At 39.9% G+C, this 27191-nt stretch overlaps 2 protein-coding genes across 19 annotated transcripts in view; one reads left to right on the top strand and one right to left on the bottom strand.

The window, feature by feature from the left end:
- Positions 1-749: 749 nt before the first annotated feature.
- Positions 750-10914, bottom strand: GIN1 (gypsy retrotransposon integrase 1). Of its 5 annotated transcripts, none has more exons than XM_083884291.1 (9): positions 10809-10914; positions 8795-8839; positions 7298-7443; positions 6204-6397; positions 4817-5122; positions 3936-4124; positions 3674-3841; positions 2933-3221; positions 750-1446 (listed from the first exon to the last, which is right to left on the bottom strand). In XM_083884291.1, the coding sequence occupies exons 3-9, from the start codon at positions 7434-7436 to the stop codon at positions 1148-1150; spliced, it is 1584 nt and encodes a 527-aa protein (XP_083740417.1). In that variant the 5' UTR covers positions 7437-7443; positions 8795-8839; positions 10809-10914; the 3' UTR covers positions 750-1147. The 5 variants fall into 5 exon arrangements, with proteins under 5 accessions (XP_083740417.1, XP_083740419.1, XP_083740418.1 ...); XM_083884293.1 differs by having other exon boundaries at positions 6204-6337; XM_083884292.1 differs by having other exon boundaries at positions 10744-10903.
- A 25-nt stretch (positions 10915-10939) lies between these two features.
- The window catches only part of PPIP5K2 (diphosphoinositol pentakisphosphate kinase 2), a 49362-nt gene continuing 33110 nt past the window's right edge, over positions 10940-27191 (top strand). For 11 of the 14 annotated variants that reach the window (XM_083884237.1, XM_083884236.1, XM_083884246.1 and 8 more), the window contains exons 1-5: positions 10940-11005; positions 22410-22809; positions 24607-24802; positions 25136-25226; positions 26190-26275. In XM_083884237.1, the coding sequence (XP_083740363.1) occupies positions 22666-22809; positions 24607-24802; positions 25136-25226; positions 26190-26275 (517 nt within the window). In that variant the 5' untranslated portion in view covers positions 10940-11005; positions 22410-22665. Of the gene's footprint in view, positions 11006-12642; positions 12818-21557; positions 21619-21666; positions 21756-22409; positions 22810-24606; positions 24803-25135; positions 25227-26189; positions 26276-27191 lie in introns of those variants that run through there. The other 3 variants (XM_083884241.1, XM_083884243.1, XM_083884242.1) reach the window with 3 other exon arrangements.

The following is a 27191-nucleotide window of genomic DNA, read 5'->3' as shown; positions in this document are numbered from 1 at the left end:
CAGGAGCAGAAATGAGAGGGAACACAAAATTCAGAGAGCAAGATAAGCAAATCTTCCACAGCATCATCCAGAAGTTGCTGAATTGCTCAATTCAGTTTTCTGCTAGTTTTCTTCATCTTCATATCAATCTCCTACAAACCACCCCCCCCCAAAAAAAACCAAAACAAAACAAAAAACCCCCCAAACAAACAACCCCCCCAAAACCAAACCAAAACCAAACTCCCAAGAACAACAACGAAACAAACAAAAAAACACCAAAACAACCCCCAAACCCCACCTGTTTTCCACATGAAAAAATTCCTGTGCTGCTGACTTTGAGAGTCTTCTCAGCAAGAAGTTCAGACCAGTAACAACTGACTCAAGGAAATCAGACAATAAGTTAATACCAGTGCTTCACCTTTCATAGCCCACTGTCCATGGAAAATCTCCCAACGTGCACAGGCTCAGTGAAGAGGTAACTGAAATGGACAGCCAGATGTTTGTGGAAAAAGCACAAATGAATATTAAATAGTCTTAAGATTTTTTCACATGCCTGAACCGTTAGAACTGCCTACACTAGCAGACTTTTGATGAGCAGGGAACAGCTGAAGCCCTCATTGTTTCATGCATAGAACACCACATGTATTTGATTTTGGCAGTTTTATTATTTTGTGAGATCTTAAATGGATTAGACTAGAAATTAGAAGCTGTAAAACTCAGAGGTTTCAGCGTCCCAGAAAAAAATAGAAAACTATTATATAACAGGAAAAGGAAGATGTGAGCTCCTCTGTAGTGGAGGGAAAATTTACACCAACTTGCTTAGGTTTAATTCCTCTCACAGAGCACATCAGGAATGAGTCATCCAAGGGTTAAATGGAAAAGATCATTACAGTGAAATGTAATTATGGTGTCCTGAGAGGATAACAGTAAGGCATAGCCATGTTGCCATTCTACCAACAAAATCTGAAATTTAGATGCATGATCGGAATATGTGCTTTACTAGTGCTTTTTCTTAATACCCAGACAAATTAGATACCTGAAGCACTCTTAGATTAATAAAGGAATAAGGTAGATTAGGCTAAGGAAGTTGGAGCTATTACATTTTTTTTTTCAGTTTGCCACAGTAGTTCCAAACTGCTTGGCAATGAAATGTGATAGAAGACTATGCTTAGGTATCCTCTGTCTTTGTCTGAAGGGTCCAACAAGGTGAAGGCCATTGTTCTGGCTTTGCAGTGTTTGGTTCAATGCAATGATCTTCTCTCAGCTCAGACCCATGTTTACCATCTGCTGATTCTTGGTCTTTGCAGCCTGCAGGTGGATTCTGTACAGCAGACATGACATCTCTTTTGTAGGCATTTATTTCCTCTTCAGCAACAGAGTCTGGCTGGCTTGAATTATTAGATCTTTCAGATAAGCCAATATAGTCATGGTCATAAACTACTGCACTTCGTAGAATGTAATGATTGTCTGTAACAGGAAAGGAGCCATTAGTTCAGATCCCTGAAGCCATACTTAAAATGTTAGTGAGGTGCTAACTTACTTATTGTGCATGCACACAGATAAATGTGGCTTCTTCATGCTCTCACTGGGAAATCTTAATGCGACACACAACAATCTTTCTTAAATCATAGAAAGTTTAAAAAGTAAGTAAAGTAGGTAAGTAACAAACAAACAAACCCAACCAAACCCCAAAAATCTATCCCAGCCAAGACCAAGACGGTCACTTCCTGAAAAAGGGAATTCTATGTTTATGCAATGCTTCTGCAGTATTCACTGGTAAACATATTAGGCTCTAATATTATAAGGACCACTACTTTCAGCTTTTTATAGTGACACAATTTACCAAAAGTTATTGTAATAGCTGCTCTTTATCAACATGCTTAATATGATTCCTCCTCACACAGCAGCAATTTAATGAGTAAGGCACAGAGTGATCATCCAAAAAAGGCTTCATGACATGACGTGAAATCAGTATCTGAGTTACAAAATCTAACTGACGACTGACATAAATATTTCAGCTTGTTCCATAAAATTCCAGAATTAGTTTCAGCTTTAAGAGGTGATAGAAGAAATTACCATCTCAATGTAGTTTATATAAGAACCAAAGCTTGACCACATGTGCCAATAATGTGGGAATTTTTCTGCTCTTCAAGAACTCCAAAGTAAAAAGCAGCTTGTTTTGTGACAGAAGTCTTCTGTACACCAAGTATTTAATTTTTTAAAAGTGCCTCTGGTGACTCAAAGATAGCATGAGCAGAAAAGAAACAGCTGCCACTGTTTGATTTGAGAAAAGGCATGCTGAATATATAAGACCAAGAGCAGAACTTGGTTATCCGAATCTTTGGAAATTTCTAGCCATCCTACCACAGAGCATGACAATTTTATTTGCTCTGGTAAGAGAAACACTGACTTCCTTTATAGGACAATTTAGAATAAACTGTTCCAAAATCACTTCTTTGATGTAGTCTTCCTACTTTAAGGCTTTAGAAGACCTCCAATGTTGTAAAAAAGAAAAAGCTTCCATTGCACAAGCAAAATTAATGTGAATCCCACCTACACCAAATCATAAACACAGACAGAAAATGCTCCTTGAACACTGCTTACACTTCCAGTATGTTCTTATACTTTCATCAGCCAGCACGAACAGAGCCAAGCCAGTGATTAGGAGCAACTTCAATAAAGGCTATTTTTAAAAAGACTTTGAACATTATTCATGAGCTCTGTTCCCTGCTCTGCATAGTTTGACGTCACTCACACTCAGTATTCTCCTTACTGAAAGGTACAGCTATTACATTATTGTGTGTGCTAACAGAACTCCCACGGGTGAGTGAATGATACTCTTTCATTCTAGTAACCTAACACCACAACAGAGATGTTAAAAAACAAACAAACAAAAAAACCAACTTTTTTTTACATATATAAAAATACAAACTTAAAAAAAAATTATAGACACCTTTTTCACTGGACCCTCTTATATATGGCTTGAGGTGAGACATCTTGATGGGTCGTTTAAGCCTGGATCCTGTGGAATCTCTTAATATTGCACAGCCATTTTCTGTGATGTAATCTATGATACAAGGACCAATCCATTCCGACTGGAAACGACCATCTTTCCACCAGTTTTTTCTTTGCCTGAGGACTTCATGACCAACTTTAAGTTGAAGGGTATTTAACTGTTTTGGCTTCCTTTTGACTGTGATTTTGGTACTGATTTTTTGTTCATCTGAAGTTCTTTTATCTGTCTACAGAAAGATACATGTAAATTACTTTTTTTTTTCCCCCCAAAAGTAATCATGCAATTTTGTAGCATTGGTTAACAGTGCCTAAGCATGACATTGAGTGGTTTTGGATGTGTGTAGTTCGTAATTATGTGGGACTGACAAGCGATGAAGAAATTGCTTTTATCCTCATAAATCACTAGTCCATAGGCAACAGTTTTCAACTTCTCTATTCCACCCAATAAGTCAGATGTAGTAAACTTCTGACAATAGGGCTCTTTTAAGGTTACTCCCTTCAAATACACATGAGATGTGTTACACTGAAATAAAAGGATCACAGGGGAAGAAAAGCAAACTAAAAACCACCACTCAAACCCTTACATTATTTTAAAAGGTTAGTTATTCTTTATGCCTCAGACTTTTTCATCTTTATCTTCAGTCTTCTTACTAGAAAACTTCAAACACATAACATTTACCTTACAATCTGAGGTTTTCTCTTCTTCCAGTGCTTGACTGAGTTTTTTAGTTGCTTCAAATATTTTGGCAAAATTACTATATTCTCCTTCCACACATATATTCATGGGCTCAACAACACGTGGGTTACGGTTGAACATTTGGAAATACGGGGTGTTTTGATCTGGCTCCTATTTATACGGGGACCAAAAGCAAACAAACTTAGCACAAAGCCTTCCAGACATTTTGGAGGACTTCATCAAAAGAAGAAGAACCTTCACATACCGAATTTGTCAAATTGAAAGCATAGGCTATAGCAGACAAATGTTCATCCCAGTCATTTGGATGGTCTATGCAATACTTGTTAAGGAAAGTTTTGATTGTCTTGGACATTCTTTCATTTACATCATCTGTCTGAGGATAAGACAATACAATTTGTTTCATTCCAAACAGTGCAAACAGTTCTTCATTTATCTTCAAAAGAAGAAGAACACAGTTAGTGAACATTTCCTCTGTTCTGTATCCCATTTCAAGTAAAAAACCTCAGTTTTCCACCCCTTTTGTTGATATGATGGTGACTGGGAAAAATCTTGCATACATACTGGCACAAACACACCAGGACTGTGAATGAGAGCTAAAGCAGTAAGTAGGGCTGAGGAGCCAGTCACTGATGGATCCTAACCACATTTTTGTGACTTAACTCAATCTGTCATTACCTCCAGATCACAGTCTGATGACTTCATCATCTCTGAGAGGAACAAAGTGTGAGAATCCTTCATAATCACTATAAGCCAGTGTCAAAAATACCCTTAGGTATTGATATACTGGGCAATATGGGTGAATGATACACAGCAGACTGCAGTGTGCAAATCTATGCCAGTTCAAGTGAGCGACAAAACATGAACTATGACTGCCAGGAAATAATTTTACTTTGTTCTTTTTACAAAGAATAAAGCCCTGGGAAACACTGCATAGCGTTACAATTGCAAATAATTGACTTGATATTCTTTGTATGTGCAAACTTTTTTGGTTTTGAGAAAGACTTCAGTATTTTTTTTCTTTAATTCAAAAAGTAATCTAAAATTCATATCTAATATAAGGGAAAACGTATTTTGAGGGAAAAAACAACAACAAAAAAGAGATTAACCAGCCATGTAAATACTTACCTGATACACAAGCTCCTTCCCTTGATCTATAGGCATCTTTTGAGGTGGCCCATATAAGAAAAACACATTTATGATTGCCTTAGCAATTTCAGCTGCTGAAGTGTCCTGCAGTGGTAAGATAACAGTCCATCTTGTAAACAAATCTGTCATAATTATGATGTATTTGTGACTTCTGCTGGTAACACTGAAAGGTCCCATTAGGTCTATAGTGACTGCTGTCCATGGGTCCTCTGCTTTGATGGGGTGTGTTTGGGGCACTCTGGTGGCTGTGCTCTTTGCTGCCTGGCAATGCTGGCAAGCATACACCTGGAGAAGACAGCAGGGAAGATGTTACCAATGAATAGTGACTGTGAGGTGATGACAACCACCAGAATCATAGATCTTCACTATTCCTCTGTAAATCAGGTCAGACCAGGCAATGCAAGACAAATTTATCACCTTTCTTACAATTTTTTACCCTTATTTTTTCAGAAACAGCATAAAACCAAAATAAAACTGAACAATACTGAAGGCCAGGAGAGAGACATGTAAAAGAACTCATAGCTGAAATCTCTCCATTCTGAAAGCACTGTGCTCTTTCAATTCCACAGTACAAATTTTAAAATCCATTACTATCTGTAAATACTAAAGGGAGTAGGAAGCAACTAGGAGTGAAAGGAAGTCCTAATTATTCCCCTTTTGGCTCATTTATGTATGCTGTGGCTGAAAAACACTGGGAAGTATACATAATTTTCCATGCATAACAATTTACAGGACAGAGCACCTTTGTCCCATCTAAATTGAAAGAAAAGACTCATTTTCAGTTCATGTAGAAGTTGCACATGAACTCGAAGTAGCCAGGTGATGCAGCAAGCTGATAGCAGCAGTAATTTGGCCTTGAAGGCCATTTACACACAGTTTCCTGAAAGATCAAATCAAATCCTGCTCCTGTATCTATGGGTGAAGAAGGAACTTTCCCAAGCTTTGATGTGTGTAATTATTTCCTGGACACACCTAATTGTAAAGCAGAAACAGCATTTTCATATCCTTATCTGCTGGCAGCTACTCTGGTCACACATCCTTGTGATGGCACATGCAGCCTGACAAAGACATGTGAAAGTGCTTGCACAAGGAATCTCCCCAGGGACGAGATGTGCCCTGCCTACCAAAAGAGATTACTGCTCCCCACCACACCACAGTGGTGTGCAAGCCAGTAGTAAAAGGGTGTAAAAGTAGTAAAAGAGTAAAAACAAACACCATGCATTGCCAAGATGAGCAGTTGCAGCATAATTGCACACTCACATTTGCTCCTCATGAACAGCCCGGGTACTTGCTGTACCAAAGTTCATAGGATTACCTAATGTTTGTAACAGACTACACAAAGTATCCTGTAGCTATGAGGCCATACCCACTGCTTGACATCATTTGTTACAGAGGTCCAGTAGTAATTAGACTCCACTAAAGTCAGTGTCCTTGATATACCATGATGAGTGCCAGCAGCATTTTTGTGGCATTTCTCGAGGACCTTTTTCTTCTCTTCATCTGAAACAATTACCAGGCGCATTTGTTTTCTGTCTTTTCCAACATAGAACAACTTGTTTTCTGAAAGAAGTACCAGCAAATTATAAGCAAGTGCTTTGTCTTCTGTTTAGTTTACTAAACTACTGAGCATGACTCAGAATAGAATTTATTACAGTAAGTTCACTTTGGTGTAAACACAGCTTTTTGTTTACAAACATTTCAATTATGTCCTTCGAAGAGCCATTAGTTCAGCCATGTTTATTATCTGGACACAAGGAGTTACAAGGACAAGTCAGAATGCAAACAGCATTCCCACAGGAAGTGTGACTGAAACACAAACTAACACTGGGGTTGGCAAGGGGCAGTAGGAGTGTTGAAACTGTTATTTGTGAAGCTGTTGGGCGCCTGCCAGCAACCTGACACTGATAGCCATAGATTTAACCTCTCCCTGCCTGAGAAGGGCAGGGACCACACAACACTGGCTGTTTTGATGGGATTGTGACAGCACAGCAGACTGCAAAGGCTCGTGAAGGCTCATATATCTCCCAGGGCTGCAATAAAATCGGGAAGGGCCTGGAGGCTCCCAGGTGACGGATGGCAAAGTTGTCCTTGCACTTCTGCCCAGCCATCCCCCAGACTGGATGGAGCATTCCTCGTCTCTAGCTGCAGATCTATTTCCTTTTCTGTAATCCTTTCAATTACGAATTGCAGTGACTACATATTTCTACAGCATATAAAACAAGGTTTGGCGTTTATATAGATAAATAAACTTGTCCTGGAATGGACTAAAGCACATTGAGCTTGCATTTCTACAAACATCCTGTTATATATTAACCAGGGATTTGCAGAGCATTTGTCTTATCGAGAATATTTATTAAAATCACAGAATGCTGTAGAGTGAGATCTCAATTTTTCTTTTTCGTATTAGCAAATCTTCACCTTAATATCTATTTTTAGCATAATTTGAGAGAAAAATTTTACCCTTGAAAACAAATTTTTTGGCAGCTCTCCTGATTCCACTTCTTTCACTTGATAACGTTGTGGGATGATATTCCCCTGTTCGCTTGTAGTATGCAATCTGCTTCAGGTGGAGCCCACCACTTTTTCCACTACGAACCATTGCCAATCTGAACAAAATGCACAGATTTTATTAGATAGATTGTCAGAGAAAGCAGCACATCTTCAAGTTTTTACTGACTTCTTTGTAGCCTCAGAGGGATTCTTCATTCTGGTTATGTAGCCTCTAAGAAGAGGTAACACTGTCTACTATACACATCCATCTTCAACTTTAGCAACAAGGAATAATGCTTGAAATACTAATTTTGTTCTAAGCAGAGCTGGTTTTGTCAAATAATATTTTAAAATTCCCACACAATGGAGACTTCTACTACACTCATTGGACAGGGAAAGGAAATGGGATCAGACAGAAAGAAATCGTTCTTCTCATTCTTGGGTATCTCTCAAATTCAGTTGTGCTGGAGATCATCCAAAGATCTACCTTAGCTGAGAAAAAAACTACATACGCAAATAGGAAAAAAAACAACTTCCCAGAGAGAAACCAATGGAATTTTTTTCCTCACTAATTAATCAGACAATTGGATTTTGAAATTCCAAACCAGACTCTGCATGCAAGGTAACAATTTATTTCTTGACACAGGCTGACTTTCCTAATAACACCAATAAGTAATAATGTCATTAGTAAAACGGCCACTGATAAAGAACATTTGGGTCCAGCAAGAATAGCATCAAAATAATTATGCAATAATGAAAAATTGAAATATTCGCAGGCAGGATTATCGATGCAGTCTCTACATTATTTTAGTGGGGGTTTTTTTTTCCAAATCTGTTCCAGCAGCATAGAAAAAACAGCAGTTTTGTTCTGCTCTCATCAATGTATGCAGGATCAAGCTTGGGGTCTGCCATGTCATAATTTCATAGTGAAATCCACAGCATTAAGTATATTTCTTCCTTATCCTGCCACACTGTGACAATACATAGCCTGCTAAAAAGAGTAATTAGTTTGTCTGCCACATGTGCCAAGTGACTTATAATTATGGGAAAGGGACAGTATCCAGTAACTCTGGAATGCACCTCATCTCATTATGTGGTGACGCTATTTGAAAACAAAATGGGAAAGACAAGATGTCTATTTTTCAATTTATAAATTCTCACCTACCTTTACTATGCTGGTGGTGGGAAGGAGATAAAGACCTCTTAAGAGTGATTATGCCTGCTTTCATTTCATCCTTTCCTCCCAGAAAATAAAATGCTATACGTTATTTTTGGAATCTGCACCCTGAGCTAAGTAAGCACTGCTGTTAGCAATGGCAAATGCATGCCAGGAACTTCCCATTCAAAATGTGACAAGAATTTTGCCACACTGAATATTTCATTTTATACAAAACCTAGAGCTGGTTTTCGAAACAAGCCAAGTCTCCTGACATCCAGCATTAGTGTTTTAAAGTAAAATCTTCATACCTGAGAGAACTAGCAGAGATGTACTTCCCAACACCACGATCTCACCTGTGAAGAAAGAGGGTGTTACAGAACAGGGAGGGAGAGGAGCCAGAACACAGGACTGTTCTGACACAGCAGTTTCTTGTAAATTTACATCTGACAGCACATGCTAAACCAACCCACCAAGCTGGTAAATTGGATAACTAACAGCAGAAAAAAGGTGAGGCTACCATAAAGTAAATTCATGTTTCTGTTGTTTAAAATAAGTCAATTAACTAGTATTCCTCACAGTAAAAGAGCATTGTTTGTTGCTTTGGTGAAATGCAATTAAAATATCCCATCTGCCAAGGGCACACATTCAGTTTTTACTCAGGGGTTTTCTCAAGGCCAATCCTGCATTTAAGTTACCTGAAGTCAAAACTAGCCCTGTGTGACCTGTCACTTAGCCACAGGGATGATGGACTCTTTTGGCTTGACACAGACTTTCACACATGGGAAGACCTTACAGAACAATCTTTATTCTTCCAGTACTTTTGAAATTTGCCTGAAACAGTGAATATTCTCCATGGAGCCCCAAACTGCCCATTTTAATAAAATGAAGTTGTACAGCAACAAGATACTTCTAAGCAGGAGCACAGCATAGACTTCAGCTAAGCAGACATGCCATCCACACTCCTGCAATGGCAGCTTCTGTTATAAGTGTTTTGAAGAGCTTAGGTAAGCCAATGAAGAAAGAACGTAGTAACCACATACATTAATTTAATAGGATCCTGATCCAGCAAACTGTTTAGTGCTTAAATCTGCTGGATTGCTGCCTTATATGAGCTTCCTTACTGAATATTTAGTTTCTAGTGCCCCTACTAAACTTTCCCCCCGCTGCCTAATTCACTTTGTTTGGCCTACTCCTAAAAAATGCAACCCTGAAAAGAAAAATTTATAAAATGTTCTAGTTTTCTTATTTATTCAGATAATTAATATGCTTTGTCTCTCAATACTCATAATGCATCTGGTAGTCTAAAAATCAAAGACATAAAATCAGCTGTCCATTTTTTTAGTACCTTTGAAGCTTGAACAGTATACACTAGAAAGTCCTTTAGCAAAGAGAATGAAACTTCCACATAACCAGAGGTCTTTTGGCTTTAGTGGCTCAGCCAGAACAGCCACACCTGCTACCACTCAGCTATTTCATCCTTTAATGCCCATTTTCTCCTACAGGCAAACACAATCCTAACTGCAGAACTATGCCTTTAGTCCAGCTTTCTACCAATTCCCCCACCTCTGACTGCTGCTCTGCAAGAAACAGGAATTGGCCGTGGAGCCCTGGAATCACATTCACAGAATGGTTTGGGACAGGCTTTAAAGATTATCCACTTCCAAAGTGCTGCCACGGTTGGGGACACCTTCCACTGGAGCAGGTTCCTCAGAGCCCCAGACCCCCCTGAGCCCTTCCAGGGATGGGACAGACAGTTTTTCTGGGCAACGTGTTCCAGTGCCTCACCACGGCCTCAGTAAAGATTTTTTTTCCTTAACATCTGATCTAAACTTGCTCGCTTTCTTTGAATCCATTACCCCTTGTCCTGCGTGTCAATGTAAGAAGTCTCCCCCCAGCTCCCTCACAGGCCGTCTCCAGCACACAACTCCAAAACGCCGCTTTCCCAACCCAGGTGCTTCCAAAAAAGCCTGAGTCAGAGTGACAGACTCTCTGGTTTTGTAAGAGTGACAGAGGGCTGGGGCAGGTGCCTATGGGGCCGAGTGGGAGGCAGGCGAAGCCGCGTTTTGCCGCCCGCAGCAGCGCCAGGCGCCATCCACAATCCCCGGCAGCGATTCCCCTCGGGAAGGCGCCCCCGCCCGCGGCACTACACACCCCAGCGTGCACCGCGCCCGCGCGAGGCGTGCCGGGAGCGGCGGTCCCGAGCGACCGTCCCCCGGGCCTCACACCCCGCGCATGCAGGAAGCGACACCAACGCGACCTTTTTGTTTCTCGCCTTCGCCCCTCGCCGCTCTCTCGGCCCGGCGGGCACGGCCGGGCACGCACCTGCTCCGGCAGAGGTACCGGCAAGGCCCGTCGCGGGGGGTACAATTTCCCGGCCAGACCAACCGCGGCGACGGCCCCGGCGGCGCCCTGAGACTTTTGTGGCGCCCCCGGAAGTGGCGGGAGGGCGGGAGGGGAGGGGGCGGGGCGGGGCAGCGGCGGCGCCGCCTCCCGGGGGGACCGAGGGGCCGCGCGGGCAGGTGAGGCGGCCGCTCTTTCCTTTCTTCACTGCCCTTCCCTCCTTCCCCTCATCCCCTCCCTCCCGTTCCTGGCGGGGCCGGGGCACAGGTGGGCACCGGGAGCCGCCGTGAGCGGCGGTGTGGCGGCGGGCAGAGCCCCGCGCCTCCCCAGCCCGTTCCTGGGCACGCCGGGCCCGTGTGCGCCGCCCGCCCGCCCGCGCTTTGTCCCCGGGTCGTTCTGCTCCTGGACGGGGCTTGGCGGTGCCGCAGCCGGGTGTGTGTGCGGGGCTGTCAGTGTCAGTGTGTCAGCGTGTCAGTGTGTCAGTGTCAGGGAAGCGTTCGGGATGAGCGCGGGGTGAAAGGTGGCCTGTGCCTCGGCGGGGATGCGGAGGGAAGTGACAGAGCATCTCTTGCAGTTCTGCATTTAACATTGTTAACCTCTGTTAACATCCAAAAAACTGATGACAAATTTAGTATAAAATAAGCTGAAGCAAGGGAGATTGTTGTCTGTAATCAAAATGGGGGGAAAGCAGCAGCCTCAAAGCTGAGAATTAACTACATGTCATCAGGAGCAGAGATGAGAGAGATGTAAAAACTGCATGTCCTGTGTAACATTTATCTTTGTTTTCCTGGTGTTTTCCAGAGCGTAGGAACTTTATAGGGTATTGGTTAGCTTTGAAAATGCTGGGGGTTTGGCACTTCGGTTGTTTCCCTGTAGTTAGTCATAAGCAGGAAGATTGGGGGATATCAGTAGCACAACCACAAGGAAGGAAGTAGTTTTGTTTCTCGTACAAACTACTTTACTCCTGGTGTACCCTTCACAGGTGTTTGTAACAGTGTTTGTGAATTGTATAGGTGTTTTTAAGCACTGTTTCTCTGTATAGCCCGTATCTTTCCATCTTTTCTTCATCCCTTCTGTATCATCTTTGTACTCTATGAGTAACAAGCTTGTTTGTTTTTTTTTTCTTGGAGTATCAAAATTCTTATTGAATCATCTTTGCTTTGGTGAACAAGGTTTAATTCAATCAGTAACAAAACTATTCATTGCTCTGTAAAACTTTTTGTGATATATGGTGATGTAATATGCTTCTTATGGTTCAATATGTGATCTGTTTGAATTTTTATACTGATTGGGTTGTCTTGGTTTTCTCATTCTTTCTATGGAAGAAAATGTCACCTTTCTGGCAGTTGTGATTAGAACAGATCAGGGCTCCAGAGGCTGAGCCAAACAAACTTGGGTACAGATTATTTTTACAAAACCTCTCATCTTTACAAAGTTGAATTAAAGTTCTTTGTGAGAATCTGAAGAAGCTGTTTTGACATCTGTGAGTGTGATATTTAAAATTTTGGAAGCCAGCCTTCCTGAAACTTTCAAACTTGTCTCAAATGCAAATGACTTTATGGGATGTGTTTGACAGTTTGATGTAGAAAGGAACTTGGAGTTTAATGAATGTGAAGGTTATTTAATCTTTGGCTGTGCAGGAGACACTTAAAACACATGCCAGATGTCAGTTTGTGTAGCTTGCCAGTTTAAAATAACACTGCCTTTCTGCCTGGAAGGTAAGAGAATGATATTTACCAGATGGGTTTTTCTAGACTTCTAAGGCTGTTTTAACACTCCTGTCAAAGGATAGTAATGGTCTATTTTGTGGTTTCAGCTGGAGAGTTAAAATATCCCTGTGACACTGCAGTATTTGGAGATAAAACTCAAGAGTTTTACATGTGCTGAAAAGTCACTCTTCTGCTGGTGAACTGTTAGGGAAAAGTAAGTTCTGCAAGGAAAGAACTTGGTCAGGAAAAGACCCGTTGAAAAGTTGTTTCACTTTACGTTTGGTAAGTCAAAATTGCTGGAAATACTTTGCCTAACCAACTATATAATTGCTGGGAGAGAGGGCAGACATGAGGAAATCAGCCAAGTAATTACTGTTTGAAAACTGGAACAGTTGTGCTTTAAGACTAGAAATCTTGTTCTTCAGCAATGCAGAAGGCATGTATTTCCTTGCTGCAAAGCAGAGGATCAGACTGAATATTACTTTTGGTACAAACATTACTTTGGTACAAAAGTCCATTATTCTTGGAAAATAATAAGGTCCCCAGAAAAGATTTAGGCAACTGAAGCTTGTTAGCTAGCCTAGCTCTACGGAAGTTTGAGAAATGCTAGCAGAGTTGTTTCCAGTAGGAAATGCCAGTAAGGCGGGTATTTCTAGATTCCTGATGCTTGGAGGGTGCGTTCTTGGAAGTGTCTCATTGCTAAGATTTGGCAGACTAAGGGCCTGTCTTCTGCTTGGAATACTGATCAGCAAGCCCTCTCCTGTAAAAAGCAATACAGAGGCCACCTTAAAAAAACCAAACCACAACAGCCCACAGAGAAACAACAACAAAACAAAGAAACAGAAAACCCTGACAAAAACCCACTTAGTGGTGGATGGAGAAAGTGAAGTTGGGTTATGGTAGTCTACTGGTTAGAACAGTTTAATGGAACAGCACAAATACTATCTGTGTTGTCTCCTGTGTCAGAGGTTTCAGCTCCCTGTTTTCTGATAGCCAGAAGTGTGTCCTAACCAGCCAGCTGAAAAGTGTGTGGGCAAAAGCACCTGCATGTGTACATTACTGCTGGAGTGTGAGTAACAATGCAGTAGGTTTTTTTTTTCCCCAGAAGACACATTCATTGGCCACCAGGGCTTACTAGGCAGAATCATGGAGCAGATCCTCCTGGGACACTTGGAAAATAAGGTGATGTTGGATGTGTGCCTTCAGTAAGGCAAATCTGACAAATTTGGTGGCCTTCTATGATGAGCACCTGCCAGTAACTAAAGGGAGACTGACTACAAGAAAGCTGGAGAGGGACTATTTACAAAGGCCTGTAGTGATGGGGGAATGACTTTTAGGTTAAGGAAGGAGAGATTTAAATTAAATATTATGCAGAAAAGCTATACTCAGTGGGTGGTGAAGCACTGGCACAGGTTATTCAGAGAGGTGGATGCCCCATCCCTGGATATCTTCAAGGCCAGGTTGGATCAAGCTCAGAGCAATTTGGTCTAGTGGAATGTTCTCTGCCCATTGTAGGGGTTTGACTTCAGGTCATCTTTGAACCAAAGATGGGGTCCCTTTGAACCAAAACCATTCTATGATGCTTTACTATACAATTACATATTTTTTATATGTAACTTTTCTAATATTTAATTAATTTCTCCATAAAGAACACTTGAGCACTGAATATGATCCCCTAAGTAAAAGAGGCCTCCTTCCTGGAACGGCATTCCTGTCCATGTGTCTGCTCTATGGGCCACAGCTCCTGCAAGGTGCTCCAGCACAGACTCTCTGTGGGCCACATCTTCCTCCAGGGTACATCCACCTCGTCCATCATGGGCTCCCTGTGGGCTGCAGGGGGATCTCTGCTCCACTGTGGACCTCTGTGGGCCTACAGGGGCCCAGCCTGCTTTACAGTGGGCTATCCGGGAATCTCTGAGTGCCTGGAGCAGTTCCTGAATGGCCTTTCTGAATGACTTTGGGCCCTGCAGAGTTGTTTCTCTCAGCTGTTCTCACCCCTCTTGGGTGCTGTCCAGTGTTCTTTACCCTTTCCTAAATACCTTATAGCAGAGGCATCACCAATATCACTGAGGGGCTCAGCTTTGGGCAGCAGCAGGTCCATCTTGGAGCTGAGCAGAGCTGGCTCTGTCTGACGTGGGGACAGCTTCTGGTGTCTCTCACAGAAACACCCCAGCAGCCCTCTCACTGCCAGAACCTTACCAGGTAAACCCACTTATCTAGCAAGGAAGACTCCTTTTATTCTTAATAAGGTTTTTTCAGGTTGCAGTACAGTGAAACTGGAATGTGGACAGTCTCTTTTGGAATGGGATTGCTGTAGTTTTTCTGGTGGATTAATGCCTAAACTGCTACATAGCAATGCTTCTGGAACATTGTAAAAAATATCTGCAGTGTTCCCACAGACAGAAATAACTCAACATGTTCACAGTTGTCATTTGCACTGATTATGTATTTTCATGTGGCAGTCTGAGAGCTGTGTTTGGCTAGTAGGCAGTATCAGTGTCTGGCTAAAGGCAACAAATAAAGGCTACTTTTCATCTTTTCTTTATCATCACTGAAGGTGGTGATAAACTTCGTAAGGCTGCTGAAGGTTGTGCTTGATGAAAACAGCCAAAGGTTTTTCTCATCTTCGTGTACTCTACTTGGACCTTATAAATACCAGTACTAATTTGAAACCCTTATATGCCCTTGAATTTTCTCTGATTATTGTTTCATTTGTTTCTTTGTGGTTTTTCTTTGTTGGGGTTGGGTTGGTTTGTTTGTTTAGGTTGTTTGGGTTTGAGGTTTTGTTATTGCGTAAAAGTATTATCAGGCAGTAACTATAACATTCTTTGTGATTAAGAGATAGTGGGACAGATCTGCTCAATACATTTTTTTTAGATTTAGTTGATCTCAGTAATGTACTGACAGCTACTGCTTAGCACCTCACAGGATGTGTGGTGGAACAGAACAACATCTAAATGTAAATGTTAATTTTTAAACTATTGATTACATGACACAGGAGAAATTTTGTGTTTAAATTCTGTACAGTTTTAAATTGGAGAGAATATGTAACTTGCTGTGTAAGGTACAGAAATAAACAAGTCATGTGCAGTTTATTGACATCATTGTTTTCAGCAGCTTCTGCCTTTTGACTATCCTATCTCTTCCCTCTTCCTGGTTATTTGTCAGACCTGAAAAATGCCATTGTTGAGTAGGGATTCTTGTTAGTCGTTCTAAAGTCTCACATTTAAGTTTGAAGTATTATCAACTTTTTTTGAATCATCTCCAGAGAGATTATGCATGCATGGAGAGCAGTTGGGATTGCAGCGCTTGGTGCTCTCAGCTATTAGACTCCACTGGTCCTGTCTTCTTCCTGTCTGTTTTCTACTTTCACCTTTTTTCCTCCTCACAATTTCCTTCTTGCATCACCAGCAACCCAACAAACTGTCTGTCTTCAGTGGTTTCTCAGACCATAAACCATATTGCAGAATTGGAATTTTAAAACCAGTAAAATGCCTCAACAGGACTCAGGCAAACTGTTAAATTTTCACTGTTAAATGTACTGTTTATGAAAATATTTTAGTGTTTCTAGCAGGAAGATATTGAAAACCTTTTGTTAACTCGAGACTTATCTGAAAAATTGCTACTAACACTGTTTCTGTTTGAATGATGTAATTTAAATTGATGAAAGCTGATAAGGGATGCAGTTGGAATATGCCTACAGTGGTAAAAAGTGAAATTTGAAAAGGAGCAATATGGAGGTAGAGCACAGGGCAGTGGTCTGTGTATATATATATATATTATGTGTATATATGCAGACTCATGTAACAGATGAGCTCTATTTGTCATTCTTTATTATTTGTTTGATAAATTCCACAATGTAAATGTCACTGTTTTGATATAATGGCATTTTAAAAAGTTGTTTTCCTAAGTGGATTGTAATTTTAAAATGTTTTTTAACTGTTTAATACATGATGTGTTGTCATTTTTTTCTTGAGATAATAGAAAAGAAGTACTTCTACTATAGTTTTGTTCCATTCGTTTCTATTAGTGTGCAGTATAGAAAGTGTATATTTGTTCTTCTGATGGCTGTGGAGACACAGAAGAAAATCCGGTGAAATGGTTCTGTTTGTACTGGAGTTGTGTAGGTTCTTATTAGTATTGAAAATATGAGTGCTAAAACCTTGAGGTCCTTTTCATGACTGCTCCGACCACTGCTGCTGTGTTGAGCTGATTTGTTGCCGACAGTTACTGGACTAGTAATCTTTAATATGGTCTAAGTAAATATGAGAAACACTGGGGCTGGATTCCTGAGCTGCTGAAACATTTGGAATGGGGACAGGGAAACTGTGAACATATCTGTTAACACAGTGAGGACTAGGTTTTGGCTCCTTCTTTCAGAATATGCTTTGGAATTCCTTTAAAATATTCTTGTGAAAACCGAGAGATGTTCTCTTAGAAGAATAATCTGTAGAGCACCACTAGAATAAACACAAAACTTGGAATGCAGAGCACAGGCTATCAAAATCTCTGATTTTATATATATAGAATATTGTTTTACCCTTTTGGGGATTTTATTTTTGGGGGTTTTTTGTGCTTTTGGCCAAGATATGTCATGTTGCAGACCGGCCACATGTTGCCACCTGCCGAGGCCACCGGTGAGCTCTTCTGGGGGCAGCGACCTTCCCTAGCGAGTTGGCTCTAAAGAGGCAGCCTCAGTCCAGGTGGCGCAGGCACCCCGGTGCAGTGATTTCTGCGCTATTGTGAGGGAAAAGCCCGTCAGCTCTAACCGGGCTTTTAGGCCGAAGTGGCTCTCCCTGGTGGAGGTGATCTCAGGCAACGCAGAGGAATCACTCGGGAGCCAAAGATGATCTCCAAGAAGCTTCTTTATTCCATCTCCGCCGGTGACTTGAAGACCCCGGGGCACTCAGTCAGCAGGGTTTTATAGTTACCAAAGGGGCGGGGTTTCATAAACAGCCAATGAGATTAACGGTTGAGAAAAGGAACCAATCAGAGGGTACATTAATAAACAAATTAGGGGATTGAAACTTGGACCAATCAGAGAAAGACCTGAAACCAACCAATCAGGGAAGGGATTCAAAACGGGCCAATCAGGGGACAGAACTGGGGTACAAAGCAACATCCAATCATAAACAAGACGGTTAACATACCAGGAAGTATTCAAAGTATTCAACTGGGGTAACGGGGACTGGCCAACCCCCTCAGGGAGCCGACGTCCTCCAGGGAAGTGCCGGACGCACTACCCCCTCTGCAGCACCCTCAGAGGCCTGGTTCCCCACAGCCACATTTTTGGTTGAAAGTCTTTTTTAGAACACCAGTACATTTCTTAAAAAAAGTGAAGTTTCTTTAACCTGTAAACTGTGAAAGAGAAGCCTTGTGTAACAGGTGAGGTTTAAAAGAACATAGTTTTACCTGGAGAGGTCATAGCAGAGAGGGCAATGGTTGTCTGGATGTTATTGATGCTATCTATCTCTTTGGAAATAGGTCAGTGTATGTTCCAACACAAAGCTTTGGGTTTTGTCTTGTTTACAGTGCAGTCGTTCATGACTGAGTTCATAATTGTCTAACATTCACTGTCTAATGAGGCTTATGCTCACACACCGAATGCAAGAAGATCTAACATGACATATCTCTGCCCCTTATATTGCTGGTGCTGCTGCTGTTTACTTCTTAATACAGAAAAATGGTGCTGGGTAGAATCTCACACACTCAAGGGGCAGCAAGAGAGAATTCCGCGTAGGGCACCATGAACTGAAAGCTTCTTCCATCAGCACTAACAGTATTTCTGAAGCAGGAAGACATCTCCATCTTCTTGCTCTGCCATTTAGTATTTCTCCTTGCCATACAACTAGAGAACCATGTGTTTATTCAGGTGTGGTCTTACTGCATTTTTGATGTCAGATAACTGTAGATGGTGTTTGAGAGACTCGTGTATGTCGTTCACTGTAGTTACAGTCACTTAGTATTTCTCTTTGCTTGTTCGTTTTCTTGGTTTATTTCACTTTCCACAAGAAAGAAGGGATATCTCAATTTTTATTGTAGCATTTGGAGAGGAAAGAATTTTAATTCCCACCTCTGAAAGCATTAATTCTAAAAAATAAATAATTTATTAAATATATGCTGATATAAATTTTGGTAATTACAGTAGCATACAGTATCTGCTGTCAGGGAGATAAACTGGCAACCATCAGCAGTCAGAATGCCAGTTTATATGCAATTCAGTGAGTTTATGCACTAGTTTGTAAGCCTGAAAAACGTCCACATCTTTTTCTGATCCATAACCTTCGGTGTTACTTTTACAAAGGGTATGAAAACTGTGGGGCCTAGTGACAGCAGCATGGAGTGGCAATCTAGTTATTAATTTGCCTTCAAATGGGTGAACAGTGTTAATCTTGGAAAAAATAACCTGTTAATGCCAAGGAAACCATGTGGCTGTTCCAAGTCTATTTTCTGCACATGAAGCCCTGCTGCACTGCCACTCTTAGCACCAACAGTCTTCAGATTCTTGAATGAGGAAGCTAGCAGAACAATGGGCTTTCAGAGAGGTCTGTTGGAGAAGTGTGTCAGGTTACATCTTTGTGCCATTTGTAGACAAAGATATTGCTCTTTCCCTTCAGTCTGTTTCCGTGGGTTTTACTTGCTTTGATAAATAATCCTTTTGGGCTAGAGAGACTTGGTTAGTGCCAGATATCCCCATGAAATAACCAGTCACCAATTGTACACAAACTGTATAACTTCTGCTGCTCTCACAGTGTACTACAGGAATAGGTAGGGGAAAGAAGGCCTAAAAATCTTGTTTTAAGACCTTCAACTTATTTGTTTCAAGTCATTGTTCTTCCTTCTTTATGAGAAAATCTTAAGTTTTAGAAAGTTGTTAAGAAACTGCTTACCAATGTACAGATTTTGGGTAGTGGGATGGAAGGTGATATAAGAGGACCTTCATTTTTTGGGTTTATTATAGATATTTTTTGGTTTTATAAAATTCTGTGTTAGTTGCCAGTACACGTTGGCAATAACCTCTGCCTTTCTGAAGATTGCTAGAAATAGAATTTGAAAAGCTCTTTTTCATTACCATGTCATAAACAGGATCAATTTACCTGAACACTCAATTTCTAACTCTTGTGACTGTCAGATGAATTAATTGTTTGAAATTTCATCTTGTTCTTATTGCTTGAAAGGCAAACAGCTACAGTTTCACATTCTAAGGGAAAGTAATTTTTTGTTAGCAGAATTGAAGGACAATAGATACATAGCAAATAGTTTTAAGAAATAAATCTTTTTAATCCTCTTCTGTGAGCCCAGGATCGTTATGCTCAGAGTTCAGTTTCAGCTTCTGGGTCTGAAGTTTCTCTATTTGTCTTGGGGTGATCTTATGATGATACTTTATTTTCTAATCAACTGCTTTATGCCCAGAAATGTCTGCAGTATCTGTAAGATGAACCAGGTGGTGGGGCCAGAGCCTGGGAACACCAGGTGTGGGCTCTGTTCAATCTTTCTCTCTCTGGGTGCTCCAGACAGCGTGGACCGAGGACATTGCATTGTTCCTTTTGTTGGATTGCGTTTTTTGCTAGCTTGAAGCAAGAAGGGTTGTTTTTTTTGTTTGTTTTTTTTTTCTTCCCTTCTCCTTCCCGGAACTTCCCTTCCCCTCCTCTAGCCTAGAGGCTGTACTGGGAATTTTCTCAGTGGCTTTTTGGTTTTTATGTTCCCTTGAGCTGCTTCCAACTTGGCTTATTTTCCTTTTCGGCCTGTCTGGGGAGCCAGCAGGACTGCCCTGAACCCGAGACCTCAGAGGAGCTGAACCAAGATGAGAAAGGACATTAAAATCCACCAACTTTGGCTGCTACGAGGAGGAGGCCCACACCAGGAATTCAACAGCTTTCCCATCTGCTCTGCTCTGGGCTGCTGTGTGATCTCCTCTTCCCCTTCCCAGGGACAAAAGGGACCAGCTGCCATTTTGTTTTTCAAGCCATGCAGTCAGCTGGTGTATTTTTTTTCCCCTGGCATTTTTCTGATTTTTTTTTTTTTTTGTTCTGCTGGTGGGTGTGAGAAATGATGCCACTTTTTAAATTTTAAAGGTTTATTAAACCTTAACAAAATGCAACAAAAGACTGAATAAGGAAAAATTAGGAGGCTGGGAGGTTTGTGACCCTCTGCCACACGCTCATCTACAAAATGGATGCTCTGCCTTTTATACCCCTGGCCCCTCCTGAGGTCCTGTCAGTCAACTCCTTCTTTGTTGTTCATTGGCGGAGATCACTTTCTTCTAACCTGATTGGCGGTCAGGTGTTACCAGGCCACGCCTCCTAGTAGCAAACCTGCCCTCCCCCAAATGCAGGACTACCAAGGCCATCCAGTGACAACAATATAACAGCGCAGGGAAAGAGGGCTGTGGGGAAAACATACCACAATAACTTAACTATACATCAATGAAACTCCTCTTAACACACACATGATACTCATCCCTTAATTGTGAGAGCCAACCATCACATTACCCATCTGTAACAGTGGGTATCTGGGTATGTGGAGGGTAGATTTCTGGGAGTTCCTATCTAGCATTTATTCAGTCCTTTTCTGTGCCTTACATGCACCTCCCTGCTTTTGTTTATTTGTTTGTTTTGGTTTTGGTTTTTGTTCTTTTTAATAAGCAAGTTTTTAGTTTTGTTTGTTTTTTTCAGTTTCACCCACTGGTATCAGTTTCTCTCATTGGCAGCAGAAAAGGGAGTTTTTGAAGGGCTTTTTCTCTTTAGAGGAAGCACTCATTCTAGGGCTTTTTCTCCTGAAATTTGTCTCCAAAACCAAAACAGTATTGTTGACACACACCTAGCCTCTGATTTAGGACAGACTCTTCCTGGGCAACTTTTGCTTTGCTTACCCTCCCCCTTCACAGGAAGCTGAATGGTTGACCACCGCTGGGAATTTACTATTGCTTCACTTAGTTCATAGGACAACCATAGGACAAAGTCATTTTGACTGATACTTAAAAACAAATTCAGTTTTGCTGAGACATCACTGTTGAGCGGCACTTGCGTAATGACCTACAAATAAACAACCTAACCCATCGTATCAGATGAGCTTCTAAACAAGTAACTGCTTGTTAATTTTATAAGTAGTAGTGATGCATTATAATTACTCTTATAAAGCCATATACAACAGATGCCTGATCTGTGGGTCTCTTTCTGTGTGCAAGTTATTTTGCCAATATTTTATTTTCACATGACAGGTAAAAAGGGTACAATATGTGTTCACTTCTTTGCTACATTGGTGGTTAGAAGTCCTTTTGTCAGAAGGCAGTGATAGTGTCCACCTCTGTAATTTTTAATTTTTCTCTGTGAAAATAACGCAACACTTCGTTGGAAGCTGTCGCATACGTTCTGTTTTCATAGAAAAGATTCACCTGACTTTTTAATAGTCCTAATGGTGGCTTTATGTTTTTCATTAGCACTACTGTCTCTTTGCCATTGCCATTTGATCACAAAACTTCTGTGGAAAAAACAGTCAATGGCATGGATAGTGAGTTAAATATTGTAAATATTGGAGAATATTTTTGTTGTATTTTTCATGTAAAATATATACTCTCCACTTAGGAGAGTACATATTTAAGTTAGGAAAAAAATGCATTTGCCAGCTTTTACTTCTGTGAATTGTATTGTCTGTTTCTAAAATTTATGCATCAGTAGTTCAATAACAGTTCTGAAACTATTGCCCATGTTCTAAACATACCTCTAAAAGTGCAGGTTGTGTGTGTTGCTCACTGTTTTATTTCTGATGCTTTGCTCAGGGATACATAATTGTCCAAACATTTTTTCTAAATGAGAAGAGTTTATTTTATCTCCCCTTATTAAGTGTGTCTTTTATTTTTTGTCTATTTTTGTAGGTTAAAAAGTCGTACCATCTCAGGGAAGCCACAGCACATTGTGGATTTCTTGGAGCAGCAACTCCAGCCAGTAATGAGCAGATGATAACGAGTTAAACAGTGCCTGGTAAACAACACAATCACAGTGGCAACACTGCACAAGCAACATCAAAGAGCAGGGGACTTTGGTGTTCCCAAGTCAGTAGGAAACATGCCCAGGATCTCAGCTGCCAGCGTGCCTGCAATTTTTACATAGATTTCTATAGGTCTTGTAGCCATGTCTGTTAATGCCACAGAGAATGATCCTCCCAGATTCTTTGTGGGTGGAGAAGATGGAGAAGGATTATTGGATTCAGCCAGATCTACAGATTATGAACACTTCTATGACCATGGGGAAGAAGAGGAGGAAGAGTATGACTCTGTAAGTATTTTAGAGACACTTGTTTACTATTCCTTGTTCTTGAGCATTATTTTTGATTTCCAAATTTTCAAAATATTTTTCAGTTCTTAATTATTTTTTATAAATAGCTTTAGATCAATATAAGTCTAGTAATGAAATGGTGTTCTAAATTGAGAAATTGTTCATATTCAGATAATGATCTGTCAGTAATGTTTGGAAAAGTAGGATGCCAGAAAATTAAGTATACCTTGAACTGTGAAGTAGATGTGCTTGATTTTAAAGAGTTTCAGGGCAACTGAGGTTGATGTGCATGATTTGAAGACTTGATCTGGATTCTGGGAATAAACTTGATGATGGCATAAGGCTCTGTTTTTTTTATTTGGGTAGTTGGAAGCAAAAAAGTTATTGGGAATTTTTCTTTTGTGTGCTGTCAACTGCTTCAGAGTTAACTCTTCTTTTTGTTGTTTTGTTTTGGGGTTTTTTTGTCCTTCCTTGTCTTGGTAAATCCAAAGTGCATACTTTCATTAAATTAACAAAAGTTAATCTTAAATTATACCTTAGTTTATTATCTTTATGAAGTGTTATGAATTGTGTTTAAGCACTGTGTTCACTGATTTTTAGCTTGCTTAAGACAAACTCTTAATCTTATTATGCATGAGTCATCACGTAATTTTTTTAATTCTTCGTTGTTTGTTCTTTTCACAACATTGCACTTTATGGAATAGAGTAAATTTTTACTAATTGTAAATATGTCTAAAAAGTTTAAATGCAAAACAGCGTTGCTAAAGCACTTCCTGTGATTAAAAGTAACTTGGAAATGCAGAGTAGCAGTGCAAAATTAGCAGCTCAGGTAGCTCAGTTCAGTGAGTCTATTTTGGCAAGGGAAGAGCAGTAAGTTGAATTAAAGGATTGCTCTGTGGGTTTTTTGTTTGTTTCCTTTACAGAGCAGAACAGGTTGGCTGTTGCCTTTAGAAATGCCACTGACAGAAAAAAAACCTTGAAAGTTTAACGTGAAAGTAAATATAGAACATGCAAAAAGAAGTTAAAATGTTTATGCACTGAATAGTTCAGAAATCTAGAAACGTAGTTTCTTGTTTTCTAGTTTTCTTTTTCATAATTCACTTGTAATATTAGGTGATGAGAGACCTTGTGTCTGTTAATTAGACATAAAAAAATGACAAAATTGAAAAATCAATTGCTAGTTAATTTCAGAGTAAGCCATAAGTACGATATTGTTCAGATTTGACACTCCTGACAGGTTTTGATCATCTCTGTTTGTTCCTGGTTACAATATGTGGGAAAGCCTGGGCCCTTTCTAGTGAAACCTTACTAATATTGCCTTGCTGTTTCTTATTTTGCCCCTTATCAAAGTCCATTCTTTTTTGGGTCACCAAATTGTGCCTGTCTCTCGTTTATTTCGCCATCAAAGGGACTTTTGCCCCCTAAATCCTGTAGTGACACCCTGGTCTGTCTGGGTCCAGGGATTGTCACAACAGTACTCACAAGAAGTAATATAGAGCTGTTAAACTCTATACTACTATATATATATATATATATATATACTATTACTATGTAACTCTCTATTACTATATTACTCTATAAGTTTCACTCTTGAGGCATTTTTTTGAGGATGCAGTGTGATACACTGTTACACTGCATTTTCTTATCTGCTAGCAATTTACCTGATTAAAAACTAAATTAAAGGTAGGATGCAAATTTTAAGAGAAAATACTTGCTCTAGGATTGTGCTGATAAAACCCTGTTGTGTTTTTAGAACACATAATAATTACTTTTCCCTTTCTCTTGCCTCCTTTCCAGCCACCTGAAAGACAAATCGCAGTTGGGATTTGTTCGATGGCGAAGAAATCAAAGTCCAAACCAATGAAAGAAATTCTTGAACGCCTCTCCATGTTTAAGTACATAACTGTGGTGATATTTGAAGAGGATGTTATTTTGAACGAGCCAGTAGAAAATTGGCCTTTATGTGACTGTCTCATTTCTTTTCACTCTAAAGGTAAATCTTGTAATAATGCTATAAATACTTGTGACATCTAAATTATTTAAGCTCTTTGAGAGTCCTTTTAGGTTTTCTGTCTTGCAGTTTTATTGGATTTTCCTAGGAAGTAATTCTTTTGTCTTCTTTAGTATAATACAACTGACTTCTAAAGTGCAGGTTTTTTAAATGATGCTGTTTATTTTGCTTGAGAAAGTCCTGTCTGACACAACAGAAGAATAGCTGTCCCACTGGTAAATACATTTGAAGACAATGTTCTAATGCAAAGGTTCCGAACTATTTAGTGGTAACGTGTTTTGTAATTTTAAATTTTTTTCTTAATAAACATTTTAGGGTTTCCACTGGACAAAGCAGTAGCATATGCAAAACTCAGGAATCCGTTCATAATCAATGACTTGAATATGCAGTATCACATACAAGACAGGTAAATAACACTAATCACCTTTTAAAGCAAACCATTTTTGTCAGAGACTGTGAAAATTTGTTGTTAATGCATAGCAACACTTCCTGTTTATTGGCCCTGCCCATGGTGGAGGGTTTGGAACTAGATGATTTTTAACATCTCTTTTAATTCAAACCATCCTGTGATTCCATGATTGTACAGTAGTTTAAATAAAATTACAGTGAATGTTGCACTTTATTAATGTATGCATAATTTTCTGTGATATGTCTTCAGATCCTTTTTTCTTTTGCTGTTTTTACATTGATATATTTAAAGATTTACCAGGTTAGAAATTTGGTGATACATTTTTCTAAAGCTTAGCAAATAAAAAAGTTTAAACTCTTAAAATGCATATAGAATAGGTATGTATAGCTGCTGTACAAGCTCAGATAATTGTAGAATTCATGTGACTTACAGTATTTTTTTTCTGTAAAGATGTTACTTAACAGAAGTTAGTGGTACTCAAAGGTCATGTGGTTATTGAAAGCGAATTTTCTTCTGGACCTGAGGTCATGCATGGCAAACATTAATAAAATAATAGTGAGCAAAATATATAAACACTGATGCCTTCTGAACAGTGAGCAGACTTGCACTTTTGGGTGCCTTCAATTACTGTTCTGTATAAACTTAAAATAACTGGTTACAAATTTCCTTTAACAAGACAATTCTTTTGTGCAAATATTTATTGCACTGCCAGAGAGGAAAGGACTGGCATTGCAAAGTGCATTTTTATTGATGTTGAAGAGATCACTGTAAAGATACAGCTGTGTCAGTGACCTTTAAAGCATTATATTGGTAAAGAGAGTATTATATATGTAACCTTGCCCTTTGTGATTTGAAAAAATAATTGTATTTATTTTTGTCCTCCTTTACTCATGAATTGTGAAATGCAAATATTAGCAGGATTTGCTGGCTCATTGTACAATATTCATTCTTCTCTTCTAGGAGAGAAGTCTATGGTATTCTTAAAGCTGAAGGCATTTTACTTCCTCGCTATGCAGTTCTGAACCGTGATCCAAACAATCCCCAAGGTAAAAAGAACAGAGAAAAATTATCAACAATTAGCATTTCTTTGTTTCCAGTGGAGAACAGTATGGACATAGTGGAAAGCTAAATTTTGCTGCCTAGACAATTCATTTTTGCTGTTTGATTTCTTTGTCAGCATTTAAAGTGTTGTTGTGGATTGACCCCTACTGGCTGTGGGGGGCAGTGTGTGAAAGAGAAAAGAGGTTGGAGCTGTGTACACACTGTTCAGCATTAACAAAAACATCAAGACTTTTTTTATTACAAGTTCAAAACACAGCTCCTCACCAGCTTCTTTGAAGAAAATTAGCTTCCTCCAGCCAAAGGCAGTACAAGTATGCAACTGAAAAGTATGATTCTGACACCATACAACTTACAGACATCATAGAATAACTAGAATACAAGGGCCTCCTTACTCAATCTGAGCTTCTAATACGTCACCAAAGAGAGCACCATTCAAGATATTGTATCAACCACAATTATTAGTAGGTTTCCTTAGGAAAGTAATATTGACAGGAATAAGTCACACTCCTGAATACTTCCCTTTCTGAGTATAAGGAGCCATATATTTGAAATCTGTTCTAGATAAATCTGCAGATGCTATACTATGAATATAAATTTGAATTAGTTTTTTGTGTACCTGGAAACAAACTGAAATTTTCTACTAAAACAAAGACTTTAAGCAACAGTAAGAGATTGCAATGACAGGTCAAGGGAATTTTGCATTCAAATGTGATTTTGGGAAAAAAAGGACACTTTCATGCTTCAAAAATAAAATAAAAGCTGCTGCTTGAAGTTAACCAGTATTGAATACCAGATCCCTGATTGCTGATGCCAGAGGACCTAATCTTATATGCAGGGTGCATCTATCACACAGTATGAGACAGTTCTAACCCTATGGCAGGTGCTGTGGCATCTGATACC

Source organism: Zosterops lateralis, assembly GCF_965231275.1.
Source record: "Zosterops lateralis genome assembly, chromosome: Z".
NCBI classification, from domain to species: domain Eukaryota; kingdom Metazoa; phylum Chordata; class Aves; order Passeriformes; family Zosteropidae; genus Zosterops; species Zosterops lateralis.
Note: the sequence above shows the minus strand (reverse complement) of the source record. Positions and strands in the feature narration are given on the sequence as shown.

Bases quoted from the DNA above. Each gene is read 5' to 3' on its own strand.
- GIN1 (XM_083884291.1), bottom strand. From the start codon at position 7,436: ATGGTTCGTAGTGGAAAAAGTGGTGGGCTCCACCTGAAGCAGATTGCA. The intron at 6,398-7,297 runs GTAAAATTTTTC...TACTTCTTTCAG, and splicing joins CAAAAAATTTGTTTTCAAGG to AAAACAAGTTGTTCTATGTT. The intron at 1,447-2,932 runs GTGTCTATAATT...TTCCTGTTACAG, and splicing joins AAGAGGGTCCAGTGAAAAAG to ACAATCATTACATTCTACGA.